Source organism: Pinus tabuliformis, chromosome 5_2, assembly GCF_031772625.1.
Source record: "Pinus tabuliformis cultivar Carrire ecotype Pingquan chromosome 5_2, CPIR1, whole genome shotgun sequence".
Taxonomy (NCBI): domain Eukaryota; kingdom Viridiplantae; phylum Streptophyta; class Pinopsida; order Pinales; family Pinaceae; genus Pinus; species Pinus tabuliformis.
Window position 1 is genome coordinate 300,069,668 of NC_142306.1, and position 12,402 is coordinate 300,082,069.

The following is a 12,402-nucleotide window of genomic DNA, read 5'->3' on the forward strand; positions in this document are numbered from 1 at the left end:
AGTTTCCTGATCTGAGAAGCAGATCTTCAGATGACCCGGAGTGAGGAATCTTTAAGGAATCTAGGGGGAATCTAAAAGATTCTTTAAGCCCCAGATTTTCACTTTCTCATAATTCAGAAATTTGGCAGTCGATTTTGCACTATTCGACACCACAAATCTGATGTTGCATTCAGATTTCCCATTTGATCATTTCATTTTTCGGCCACTTTTCAAAGTGGAGTGCAAGTGTCAGCATTCAACGTGCGAGCAGTCCTTCCATGAGATTCGACGCCGCGAAATTGATGGTACGGCCAGCTTCAGCAGTTTGACATCCTTTTCTTCAGATGGCCTCACGATGTGAGGTATATGCAGTGTGTTCATGTACTTCTTTTGCTATGAGATGCATTGTGCTGCATATATCCCTGTTTGATGTTTGATGTGGGATCTTGTTTTCTTACTTGTTTCATGATTTCTACTTGATGTGACATGGAATCATCTGTGGGATGTACTTGTTGTCATGATTCATCATGTTTTGTTTAAGATCCCTTTGTCGTTATGTTGATGGGATACTCATGTGTCACCATGTATGTTTGCATTGAGATCCCTTTTATGCCATGTTGGCAAGATGCTCATTATCATCATGCATGAGTTTATGTCATACTGATAGGAGTCCTTTTTGACTGAGAGTTCCTGTAGCAGAACATCCCTTGGAGCCACTCCTGCGTGAGGGCATTTTCCTTGTATTATAACGACGTCACCACCTATGTACATCATCACTATTGACAACACTTAATGCAGCAGCCTACACCATCTTGACACCGAGGCCCAGAGATGTAGTCCCTTGTGGACGAACTTTGTTATCAATGTCTTGTTATTTTATGTTGCTGATGATTGTCATGTTCCTTCTTCTTTACAGCATGCATTTATGTTCCTTTATGCTATTTTAATTGCAATTCTAATCACATCACGAAAGTAAAAGACCTTGGTTAAATCCGGGAGTTGAGTCAACTCGGATCACTGAGCAGCGCAGAGCTAGAGTTGGTAGCAGTGCAGATGGCACAAAGAAGAGTCAGCAGCAATGTAGAGACTTCAGAAGGTCAGCACAGAGACTAGTAGCAGTCAAAATTCTAGCAACGAGATGCATCATACTGAACACCAATTCAGTGATTTGGGATGCTTTTTCGTTGTTGATGCGGTAGCAGCAACGATTGGAGAAGGTTGCAACGTAGATGCAGTATTGGCAATGGCAGAGCCAGCAACAACACAGATGCAGAATTGAGAGGGAGTTGCAGTACGGATGCAGTGTTGACAGTGGCGGGGTCAGCAGCAATACAGATGCAACATTTGCGCAGTAGTTGGTGGACAGGATGTCAAACATCAGTAGCGCAAAAGGAAATGTATAACAGAGTGATTCTTCAGCAAGGTGCATTGCTAGAGCACATTCTTCGCTAGGAGGGAGTGTTGATTTCTGGTAGCATCGAATGTGCTCTAAGTCTCAAAATTTGCAGGGAGGCTTAGACACATGTATTCTCTAATACCTAGAAATTGTTTTGGGAAATTCCACCTAGAGAAATTTTTATTAAAATAATTAATTATTTTTAAAGGGACCCTAAGTCTAAACTTAGGAAATTAAAATAATTAATGGGTATTAATCTAAATTGTAGGTGTAACTTCTAGAAGCATATGAGGATCAAGCCAAAATGATCTAATCCATTGATTAGAAGTTAATTTGGGTTGTTGGTTTTCCAACAGAAAGATATAAGAAGAGGCTTGAGGAGCACTTGGAGAACACACACAAAGGAGATCAGAGGTTCGATTTTCTGAAGTAGAGCAGCTGTCGAAGAGATTTTCAATAGTGATCTTTTGCAGTGAGGGACAGTGACAATATCCGAAGGGAAATCTTTCCCGATCGAAGAATACTCAACAGAGAAGAGAGAGAGAGATCCAGCATAGGCAACGTAGAGCCACGCAGAGGCAGTGCAGAAGCCAAGAGGGAATCTAAAAATTTGTTGAAGGAATCGATTGCAGAAGCCGGAAGTCGGGGTGTGAGACCAGGAGGTGCAAATTGAAGTTCCTGGGCAGCAAATCAATCAATTGAAGGGGTGATGTTGGGCTAACGCAGAGGCACCCAGGGGCAGTTCATTTAGTGGCTGGATCAACAAGGATTTCCAATGATAGTGTGAGGTAACCTCACTTATCTCTCTGTCAATGATATTCTCTGTAACTGGATTGTCGGGAAGGCATCTAGAGATTGTATTCAGAAATTACCACTGCATAATAATAAAACCCTCAGAACTGCTACACCAATTTTCCCGCATTGGGTTTTTTCGGGGACATTTGTCCAAAAATAACTGTGTAGATGTGTTGTGTATTTCTTTCTTGTTCAGTTTCTTGTTTAAATGGTGAAGGCTGCAGTGTATTTGTTTCAGTGTTTACTGTAGGAAAAAATAAATAATTTGGTTCAGTGATTAACAAATAGGAGAAACGTAATTAGTCGCTGCAGTAGGAATTTGGGCATCCAGATTTTCACACTTAAGAGAGTTTGAACTATGGGAAGAGAGAGAAAAGGGAACTCGACTTGTGGGGCCCAAATGGAGGAAGAAGGGGGCAACAATATATATAGAGGTGGAGGGCCTCATTTTGGGGACTTTTTGCTCATTTATCATCTAAACCATTATTTGGTCAAGTTGTTTAGCTGGGTCAACGGAGTGTTGTTCAACACATGAGATCTCCAAGCGGAAATCTCAACCTACCTTCGGGGGACTTCGAGTGCCATCCCTAGGAGGAGATTCACTTCATATTGCAGAGTTGTTCCAGTGATTATTCAAGCAAAGTTGTGGGTTTTTCTCAGCAGGTTGGACACAGAAGAGGAATACGCATTAGCTGGGGGAGACAGTTGTGGGGCAGCATCTTGTCGGGATTGTAGGGAGAGAACTGGGCTACAAAATTGCTGAAGAATTGGAGTGTTGGTTGGGCACAATTCAGTGGAGTTTTTGTTGTGGCAGCATCACCTTTCTAGGGCCTGTGTGGGCCTGCGCAGAAGCTAATTCTGGGCCACATGTGGGAGTTGAGGAGAGGCTCAATTGGGGCATGGATAGAGTTGGGATTTGTGGAGGCTACCAGAGGGAATTTTTGCTAGCCTTTGTCATCAATTTTCTAGGGTTGTGAGTTCAGGTGGTACGATTTCCTTGCTATTGGAGGAGTAAGTGGAAATTGGGGCAAAATTCGAAGGTCTAAATTAGACCAAACCCTTTCTGGGTTTTTCTGGGTTTGTTGAGGAGAGGCCAAGATTAATTTGGCAGGATTTTCTGAGCAGTCTAGAGGGATCAAACAGGTGTCTCTTTCCAACCAGCATTTGTTGGTAATTTGAACCATTTTGTGGGTTTTCCAGGTGGTTCATTTGGGGCAGATTCATTTCTGGGTTTGGTTGAGCACAATGTGGAGAGGCACCAACTACAATTTCAGGAGGTTCTCAAAACACGAAATTAAAACTCCTAGAATCTGAGCGGGGATTTTTAAATGCCCCTACATCATGAACACTGGAAGAATGCATTGAGAATGTATGAAAATTGAAGCAAGCTCCAAGAATAAGATTAAAGATTAAGATCTAGGAAGACTAACAATTCAGGGCTAGAACACAAAGAAAGCATCTAGATAGAGAACAAAGCATATGGAGCAACCATCAAATAACACACGATCACTCATGGAGATTTTGGCACACTTTAAAGGCATCAAAAGATTCAAAACTACATATTTTTTGTGCTTGATATTTTGTTATTTTTTTCTAGAGAAATTATTTCCCCTCACCATCTTGCACTTAAAGAGTTCAGCCATAATAGTGGCTAGTAATGCCACAGGTCTTGGTGGGAATGGATCAAGAACCTCCTTGGGCATTACACCTTAGTGGAAAGGGTCGAGCAAAGTAAGGTATCCCTTGTGGCTTGACTACTTTGTTTTTATAGCAAGCAATATATGAAGCCAATATCATACAATGCACTACACTCACAGAATAAAGACTTGCTTCCAAATTTGTCAATGTGGGTTTTATCTGCAAATATTAATGTTTGCTTTGTTTCTACATTCACTGGCATAACACCTTTTCTGCTTGCATAATTCCAAATAATCAGATCTATAAGCATAACCATATTCTAGCAAAAGAAATTAGTCACCATGTTAGATTGTGTTAAACTACAACTTAACGGTTGTTTCTTCAAGAGCTTTGACATCCATGATCTCCATAACATAATGACATTTGAACTAGTCCAAGATGAGATACTCAACAGCATTGATCACTCTATTTCAACTAAAATGTAGCAAAAGAATGCACATAACAATGGATTTTACTTACAGTTCCAGTGACTTTTTCCATCTCTCCAAGTATACATGATAGAAGTGCAGATTTGCCTGAGCCAACCATCCCTACAACAGCTATGAAAGATGAAGGTTTTACATATAAATTTATATTATTAAGAATCAGCCCTTCATCTTCAGGACACCACTTGAATGACCCATCTATAATTGACAAAGTATATTCAGCTCCGTCAGAAAGCTTCTCAACAGCCTCAGAATTCACCTCATCACTGTGGAGATATTTTTCAAGTCGACGAAGAGAAACAACAGCTTGTGCTCCTGCAGTGATTATTTTGGGAAGGGATCTCAGAGGTTCTTGGAGTATGCGAAAAGTCGCAATTGCAGTAAAAGCTCGGCCTGGAGTAAGCTCTATATGCATCAGTACACATGAGCCAAATGATATAACAGAAACTGCAAGCGGTGATAACCACAGCAGAAAAATGGTTATAGCAGCATAATACATAAACCCCCTTATCCAAATGCGTTCTTTACCACGAGCAGCATCAACTTTCCTATGAAACCATTCATGCCAGGCCTGCAACTTAATAATCTTCATGTTGCTTATTGCTTCATTAGTGACCTTCATACGGTTATCTTTGGAAGATAGTACCTGTGTCATATATTTCTGTTGTTTAGAGGCTAGGAATAGACAAATAACCATCACAATTACCATAGTAGCCAAGCCAGCCAGCGCAGCAAGTCGAATCACGCCAAAGACAATAAGCAATGCAATGGATATCTGAATTGGCATTGACCAAAGTTCATGAACACGTCCAACCATTTGATTCACTATCTCCACATCAACTGACATATAGTTCACAATTTTCCCAATTCCATGGCTTTGCTGAGCAGAATTTGAAAGGCGTAAACCCTTTTGGTAAACAGTAGAAATCAGTGATGATTGCACCAACAAGTTAAGTTTTCCACAAAAAAAATTGTATTGGTGATCTATAATCACTTCAGAAAACTTAGCTAGAAACAATACAAATGCAAGTGCCATTCCTTTGTACCACAGAGTCTCTTTGTTTGTGGCTACATCTATGAAGCTCTGTAGTAGAAGGGGGGCCACAAACATGACAGACAATTTTGTAAAAGCCAAAATAGCAGTGAGGCTAAATTGCTTCCAGAAGGCCCATAATATAGCGAATGCTAGAGAACATCGCCTTGATTGCAACTTCGATTGGAGCAGAGCAGAACTGTTTTCAGCTCTATCCTGAGGTCTAAGCATAGGTATATCCTGAACATTAATGGCACACTTCTGCCCAGTGGCCAGCAGATAATTCAGCCAGGAAAAAGTCAACCTGTTTATAAATCCTGAACTAGCATAACTTGTGAGGGTTCCAGAGTTCTGTTTTTGGGGGAAGAGTATTTTATCAGTTAACAGATTTTCAGAAATTAGATCAGAATTTTCTATCACTGCTACCTTTGTAGAGCCTTTGACAGCAATCACCAAAAGTGTTGAGATTAGTGGAAGATTCACAAACAACATGCAATCATCAAATATGCTATGAAATGAATGGGAGTTGTCACTCACGAACAAAACAGCACGTGAAAGCATTTCATATACCCACAGGATGAAGCTAGAGACCCACCAGACTCTCAAAAGAAAATGATGTGAAGATGGTGCAGACCTCTTTTCAAGACTGATAAGAAGAAGTGAAAGTGACCAAGTCATTGCTTGAGAACAAAAATACACCAGATCAGGAAAACTAGCATGACGCTGTCTGTCATGATAAGCAACCCAGCAATGAACAATAGTAGCCATGGAGTGAGTTATGCTTAAAATGATTGTGATGATTTGAACAATAAGTAAATTCCCCTTGGTTACAACAATCCTTTGACCTTCTGCAACTTGGTTATGACGTCGGATATTGGTGCCTGTAACTGCATGTGTTACAAACCCCAGAAAAGCAGCTGAAAAAGCAGTCTGTATAGCTGAAGAAACCAACTTTTCAATGTGTTGTGAGAGTAGAACCATATGCAACCATTGCAAGAAGGCCATAAACCATGCTTTTATCTCCAGACTGCTCAAAGCCAACCACGATAGCCTTGTAGTTGTGATTGAATCCTTCAACGGACTCAAAAATTCTATATCCAAATCAAGAGCAAAAAAATTAAAGTTGCAGCTTAATAAAAGTCGAGAGGCATAACAAAAATCTGACCAAGCAAAAATATGGTCAGTTGCTTACCATCCATTCTTGTTTTATAGTCAAATTCACACTGCTTCAACAATGTAGAGCTAAACTTTGTCAGAAACCATGTCTGATACAGAATTTATCTGAGAAAAACAATAAAGGCATTCATTTTATGTAAGTTAGCTGTAAAACCTCTGGAATTCTTGTTCGTAACTATAATAAGGAAGAATTATCCATTGAAAAAAATAAGAAACCTTTGTCTAAATATAGAGAGGTATAAAACGATAACACACCTCAAAAATAAACGCAATTTAAAAATGTTACAGATAAACACATTGGACTATTTATATTGCTAATACATAACAGAAAAGAAGGACAACCAAGTAGACCGACTGATACTTGGAAAAAACACATGATTCAGAGATCAGCACCCAAATTTGCTATTTTCCGTCCTGGAAAGAAATTTGTCAACATCAAGCTATGGCCAAACTTGCAGCATACATTGTCTTTATTCCAATCAGAATTTAAGGATGATATATGATATTTCATATCGCCTTGAAACATCCATGACCAGACATAAATGGAAGTTTGAAGTTTTGAACTGCTCAGCATGGCTTTTCCCATGTCCCATAACACAGTTTGTCCTATGTCCCATAGCAGGCCTACTGATCATTTGTCTCCTCTCAGGCTGAATCTTGTGGCAGAGGAAATACAGTTGATATGCAGAGTCCAGAGTACATATTTGCCAAATTTAGGTTTAGGCTTGTAGATTGAAAATTCAGCACAATAAATATTTGAACCATTGAAAAAATGTTAGAGATGTACTTCGACAAAACTCACAGGTCAAAACAAAGGGAATATGATGTTAAAAATTATATCGACATGTTTTGATATCAATTTTTCTTTTACTTGTGAGAAAAATTGTATTTTGCATAGAACGAGATATGGCTTTTTTTTTATACTGTCCACAAAACCATTATCTTTAAATTTCAAAATTGTGGCTTTACATAAATCTAATTCCAAATGCGTCATGGAAACCTGCTTGTAAAAATTAAAGTAAATACCAAATACCTGGTTTGATTTTTGTGTGGACTTGCAGTTTCAATTACAAAGTTATAAGATTCAGATTAAAGCTTCGCAACCTGGCCAAGCTATATCCTTATTCAAATGAAAAGTTGTGGCTTCAGAAAGATACAGTCATGAAAACTGCTTGCAAAATTAAATTAAATACTGAAGAACGGGTTTGATATTTGTCGTCGACTTACATTTACAGGTTCAAAGATCAAGGTTCCCAACTGAAACGACTATCTATAATCACTGCCTCTTTTAAGCTCAAACTTAACAGCCTGCAGGGTAACCTGTATGTACTGTTTAATTTTCCTGGGAGTTTGTAAAAAGCCCAAAGCTTTTAAGATGTTTAACAAACATTAGTCACTTCAAATTTCAGTGAATGTTGTGCCATTACTTAGCGAATGACGTTAAATATGGTAGAAGCATTGAATTATGTGCTTGGGCGAGCAAACCTAGAGAATTGTCGAGTTTTTAGTTTTCAAATTCCGAGGTCGAAAACCTAGGGGAAAATGAATAGCAAGCTTCCACCTCCATTTTGTCCATTACAAGCAGCAAGTTAAAGCTTAGCGTTAGTCTACTCAAAGGGAGGGAGGAGTCGAAACGAAGTTACCTGGAAAGCTCGAATCAATCCGGTCTCGAATCTTTTAGTTCCAGCTTCCAGGCCCTCAAATGTAGTACCTATTTTACCAATAAATTAAAGGTCAGGGAAGGCGACATTTTGTGAGGGCGCGTGGTGTTCAATGATGGTGGAGAAAAAAAAAAATGAGAACATACGTAGCGGTAACTGACGATGACAGTGATGGATTTTTACTTGGGACGATTAAAGAGGTGAATTTAGCCCTTTCTTTCGCACAGGAAAAATGGCTTTCTCTAGTTATTCACATGTGAATAAAAAGGAAAATTGCATCGATCTTTAGGAAACTTGCAGTAGTGTACTGAATTTTTGGAACTTTTGGGGTTAAATTTGTTCAAAATTTTAAGGAAATTGTGAATTCTTCACCATTTAATTTTGATTATTCTAAAAAAAATCAAAATGTTAAATCCATTTGTAAATTTTAAAAACACAATTTATTATTTTTACATTCCACACAGGTGAAAGAAACACACCAGTTACGCGTCATGCTTCTTGGCTCTATCTCTGTAAATCCCTGATTACGTGCAATTAAGAGAAGCCGAGTTCTCTGATATCTGGGTGAGGAGATTCAAATTACTGTGTGAACATACACCAAGACACACAGAATTACTACGCCGGGTGTGCCATTTAATAGTCAATTCTCTGGAGTATAAGTTGCAGAGTTTATGCATGGCTATGGGTCAAAGATGCTTTGAAGAAAAAACAAGGTGCATCACGTCGCACGGCCCAGCGTACATATCGCTTGACGTGCAAGAAAAAACGTGCGAGGAAAAATACGCACCCAGTTTGGAAAAATATGCACCCAGTTTTCTGATGGAGTTGTCTATAATGGGATTTTTTGGAGATTTCGTTGACGGAATCCGGTGGAAAAATTGAGGTTAAATCTTGATTTGTATTATTTAAAATGGTTTTTTAACTGCATATTTGGATTCAGCTCCCGATTCAGCACCCTAAAAAACTCCTGCGACGTTTGATTGTGCAGAAATTAACTATCAAACTTGTAATTCCAATAAATTACTGCCAAATTTTAACTGAAAAAACCCAAAAAAAACATTCAAAAAAATCTCATTATAGACCACTGCATTCTCTGATATCTGGGTGAGGAGATTCGAATTACTGTGTGCAAACATACACCAAGACACACAGAATTACTACGCCGGTGTGCCACTTAATAGTGAATTCTGTGAGTATAAGTTGCAGACTTTATGCATGGCTATGGGTCAAAGATGCTTTCAAGGAAAAAGGTGCAAGAAAAAACGTTCAAGGAAAAATATGCACCCAGCATGAGGGTTATGATATGTAACCTAAATTCTAATTCGAAGGTGCATAGGTTAAATACGTCAACAATATGCCTGTGACTCACGATGTTAAATGATATATATGATATTGATATAATTATTTTAATGGGTCCAACAACTGGAAACAATATACATAATGGGATGTACCGTCCGACAGTCAATTTTTTATGGCGCAATATCAGAATTCGTAAATTAAAATTCGCTTATCCCGACTTGTGGTGAGATATACATTTTTGTTATAGTGTAGTGTATGGGCAACCAATATTTCCAGCCCTATACGATATTTAATGCATTGTAAGAGTTTGCGGGACAACTCTGGTTGTACTCCCAGATGCTCCGAGGGCAAAAAATTATGGTCCCATGGCTTCGTATGTGCATATATAACCCATTATTTTCGGGCGGGCGTTTTCTGGAGGGAAAGAGCTAACCAGTCACATGCAGCTTAGCCCAATAACACGCGAAAGTCAAAATATTAATGTCGAAACTTGGCTTTCGGGTGTTATCGCGTTAACCGGCGTGCATATCCCCGGGCATTAAATACCCTGGGAATGGCTGGTTAGCTCTTTCCTTCTCTGGAAAGGCTACACCATTCCGAATTAACACCTGTCATGTAGTTAATGCAGACGATCCACCTAAATCCATTGAATGCCACAAGATTTAAAACTCAAGAAGTTGCGCCGTAAATTTTCAAAATTCAAATGAAATGGTTGGTGGCTATTGATGGTGGTGATGGAAGAAGAGGGAAAAGAATGGAATTCTCTGACCCCAATTTCTTCAGCTCCGCTCCCGCTTCCACCTCGCCCAAGGAAACAGGGCAGCAATCAGCCTGGAACGTCTGTCTCTGGACGAGAAAGCTCTCTCTCACGAACCCTGCCCACCGCCGATAAGGACGCTGGAGAGCACAAAGAGCAGGGACTGCAGTGAATTAATGTCGTTGAATCAAGCTGCAATGAAGGGTATCGAGACGCCGGTTTCTGATTCACATCCCATGGAGGCTGATGCCTGGGAAAACCTCCAGAGGTCGCTCTTGTATATTCGCGGCAAGCCCGTGGGCACCATTTCCGCATTGGATTTCAACGAAGAAGCGTTGAAATAGGTTTCATATTGGTGTGTTCTTTAATGGGATTCAAAACCGGGCCAAACTGATTGGGCGATAGCGCCTTCAGGTATATAGCTGATCAATCTTGCCTTAGCACTGGCTTTGGTGATGGATCGAGATTGTTTCAATCCTGGAACTCTAGATGGGCCTTCAGCAGAGCGGCAATTCCATAGTTAAATCAAATAGGAAGACATGGACAACGAGAACCAGTTTGCGCCGTTGGATCGAGCAAACGAGGGTCACCATTTACAGTTGAAAAAATAAAGGGAACTGTTGCAAAATCAAAGTTATTCTCACAACTATATTTACAACCATAGGTTTATAGGCTTATATGAAGCATATATACAACTATGGTTAATAAGATATCAATAAGTTTGTATCAAATACATAATAATTTTTTTTAAACATCAATTAAGTTGATTATTAATAATTATGTAAATAATAATAATCATATTCTAATATATTTAACCTATATTATTATATGAGTATTATAATAATAATATTATATTATTATTATTTTTAAGAATGATGATGGTTCCCTTGCCCATCGAGTTTTTCGAAAGAAAACTTATACAGAGCAGTATCTTCATGCCAGTTCTCCCATTTCCCGGCTCAAAAGATGGGTGTTCTCAATACCCTTGCTACTCGAGCCTTGAGGATCTCAGACAAGAAGAGCTTTGAGAAAGAAAATTCCCATCTATTGGATGTCTTTGTGGAGATTGGTTATAGTAGATACATGGGTCAAAGGGCTTTCCTTAAAGCTTCCAAGAATTCTCTGGCTAAAAGAGAACCGAAAGATCGAGTTCAAGGTGTCCATCTTCCGTATGTTCAAGGGACCACTGATAGAATTGGTAGGATTCTCAGGAGGCATAGTATCCATGTGACCTTTAGGCCTCTGAACACCATTCGTATGTCCCTCAGATCAGCGAAGGATCCTATCGACCCTAAGGATATGAAGGGCGTTTATATGATCCCTTGTTCCTGTGGGACCCCCTATATTGGGGAGACTGGTCGCTCCATTAATCAGAGGATTAGCGAGCACGCAGCGGATCTTAAGCATAGGAAAGCTAAGTCTTCCGCTTTGGCTGAACATGCTGAGAAAACCAATCATCATGTTTGTATTGAAGAGGCCAGTGTTATTGCTAAGGTTTCGCATTTTCATCATCGAAAATTCAGGGAAGCGCTTGAGATTGAAAAGAGACCAAGCAATCTCAATAGAGAGGATGGTTGGAAAGTCAGTAGGTGTTGGGTCCCTGCCCTCTCCTCCTAGTCGTTTTTTCGTCCTTTTTTTATTATTATTATTATTATTATTATTATTTTATTTTATTTTATTTTTATTTTATTTTATTTTATTTTATTTATTTATTCATTTTTTATTTTTTTTAACTAATTTATTTTTATATTTATTATTTTTATTTTTATTTCATTTTTATTTATTTCTCGATTTTTATTTTCATTTTTATTTTTATTTTTTTATTCACGTGATATTTATTGATTTTCCCTGATGTGATCTTCTTTTTATATATTGGTACCCCCTTTTCAATTATTTTTTATATAATTCTTATAAATTGGCACCCCTTCCTGTTATTTTTATTATTTTATATTCTAAGGTCCTTCATTTAACTAATTTTTCCTTTCAAATTATAATCAGCATATTTTTAGCTAATTTCCTAACTAATATAACACCCTTTGAATTTCTTTATTATTTTCTATCTTATATGGTCCTTCATACAACTTAATTAACTTTTATTAATTATCATACAATTTTTAATAATACTTTTAAATAAAATTTATTACTTTATATATTTTATTTAGGCATTTAACTTATTCATTTAT

General features: G+C 38.4%; 1 protein-coding gene across 1 annotated transcript in view; it reads right to left on the bottom strand.

The window, feature by feature from the left end:
- The window catches only part of LOC149158733 (ABC transporter C family member 14-like), a 414,770-nt gene extending 405,354 nt beyond the window's left edge, over positions 1–9,416 (bottom strand). The window contains exons 1-4 of the mRNA XM_089434081.1: positions 8,643–9,416; positions 8,146–8,213; positions 6,519–6,607; positions 4,328–6,417 (exon numbers count right to left, since the gene is read on the bottom strand). Coding sequence (XP_089290207.1) covers positions 4,328–6,417; positions 6,519–6,525 — 2,097 coding nt within the window. The 5' untranslated portion in view covers positions 6,526–6,607; positions 8,146–8,213; positions 8,643–9,416. The remainder of the gene's footprint in view (positions 1–4,327; positions 6,418–6,518; positions 6,608–8,145; positions 8,214–8,642) is intronic.
- Positions 9,417–12,402: the final 2,986 nt, after the last annotated feature.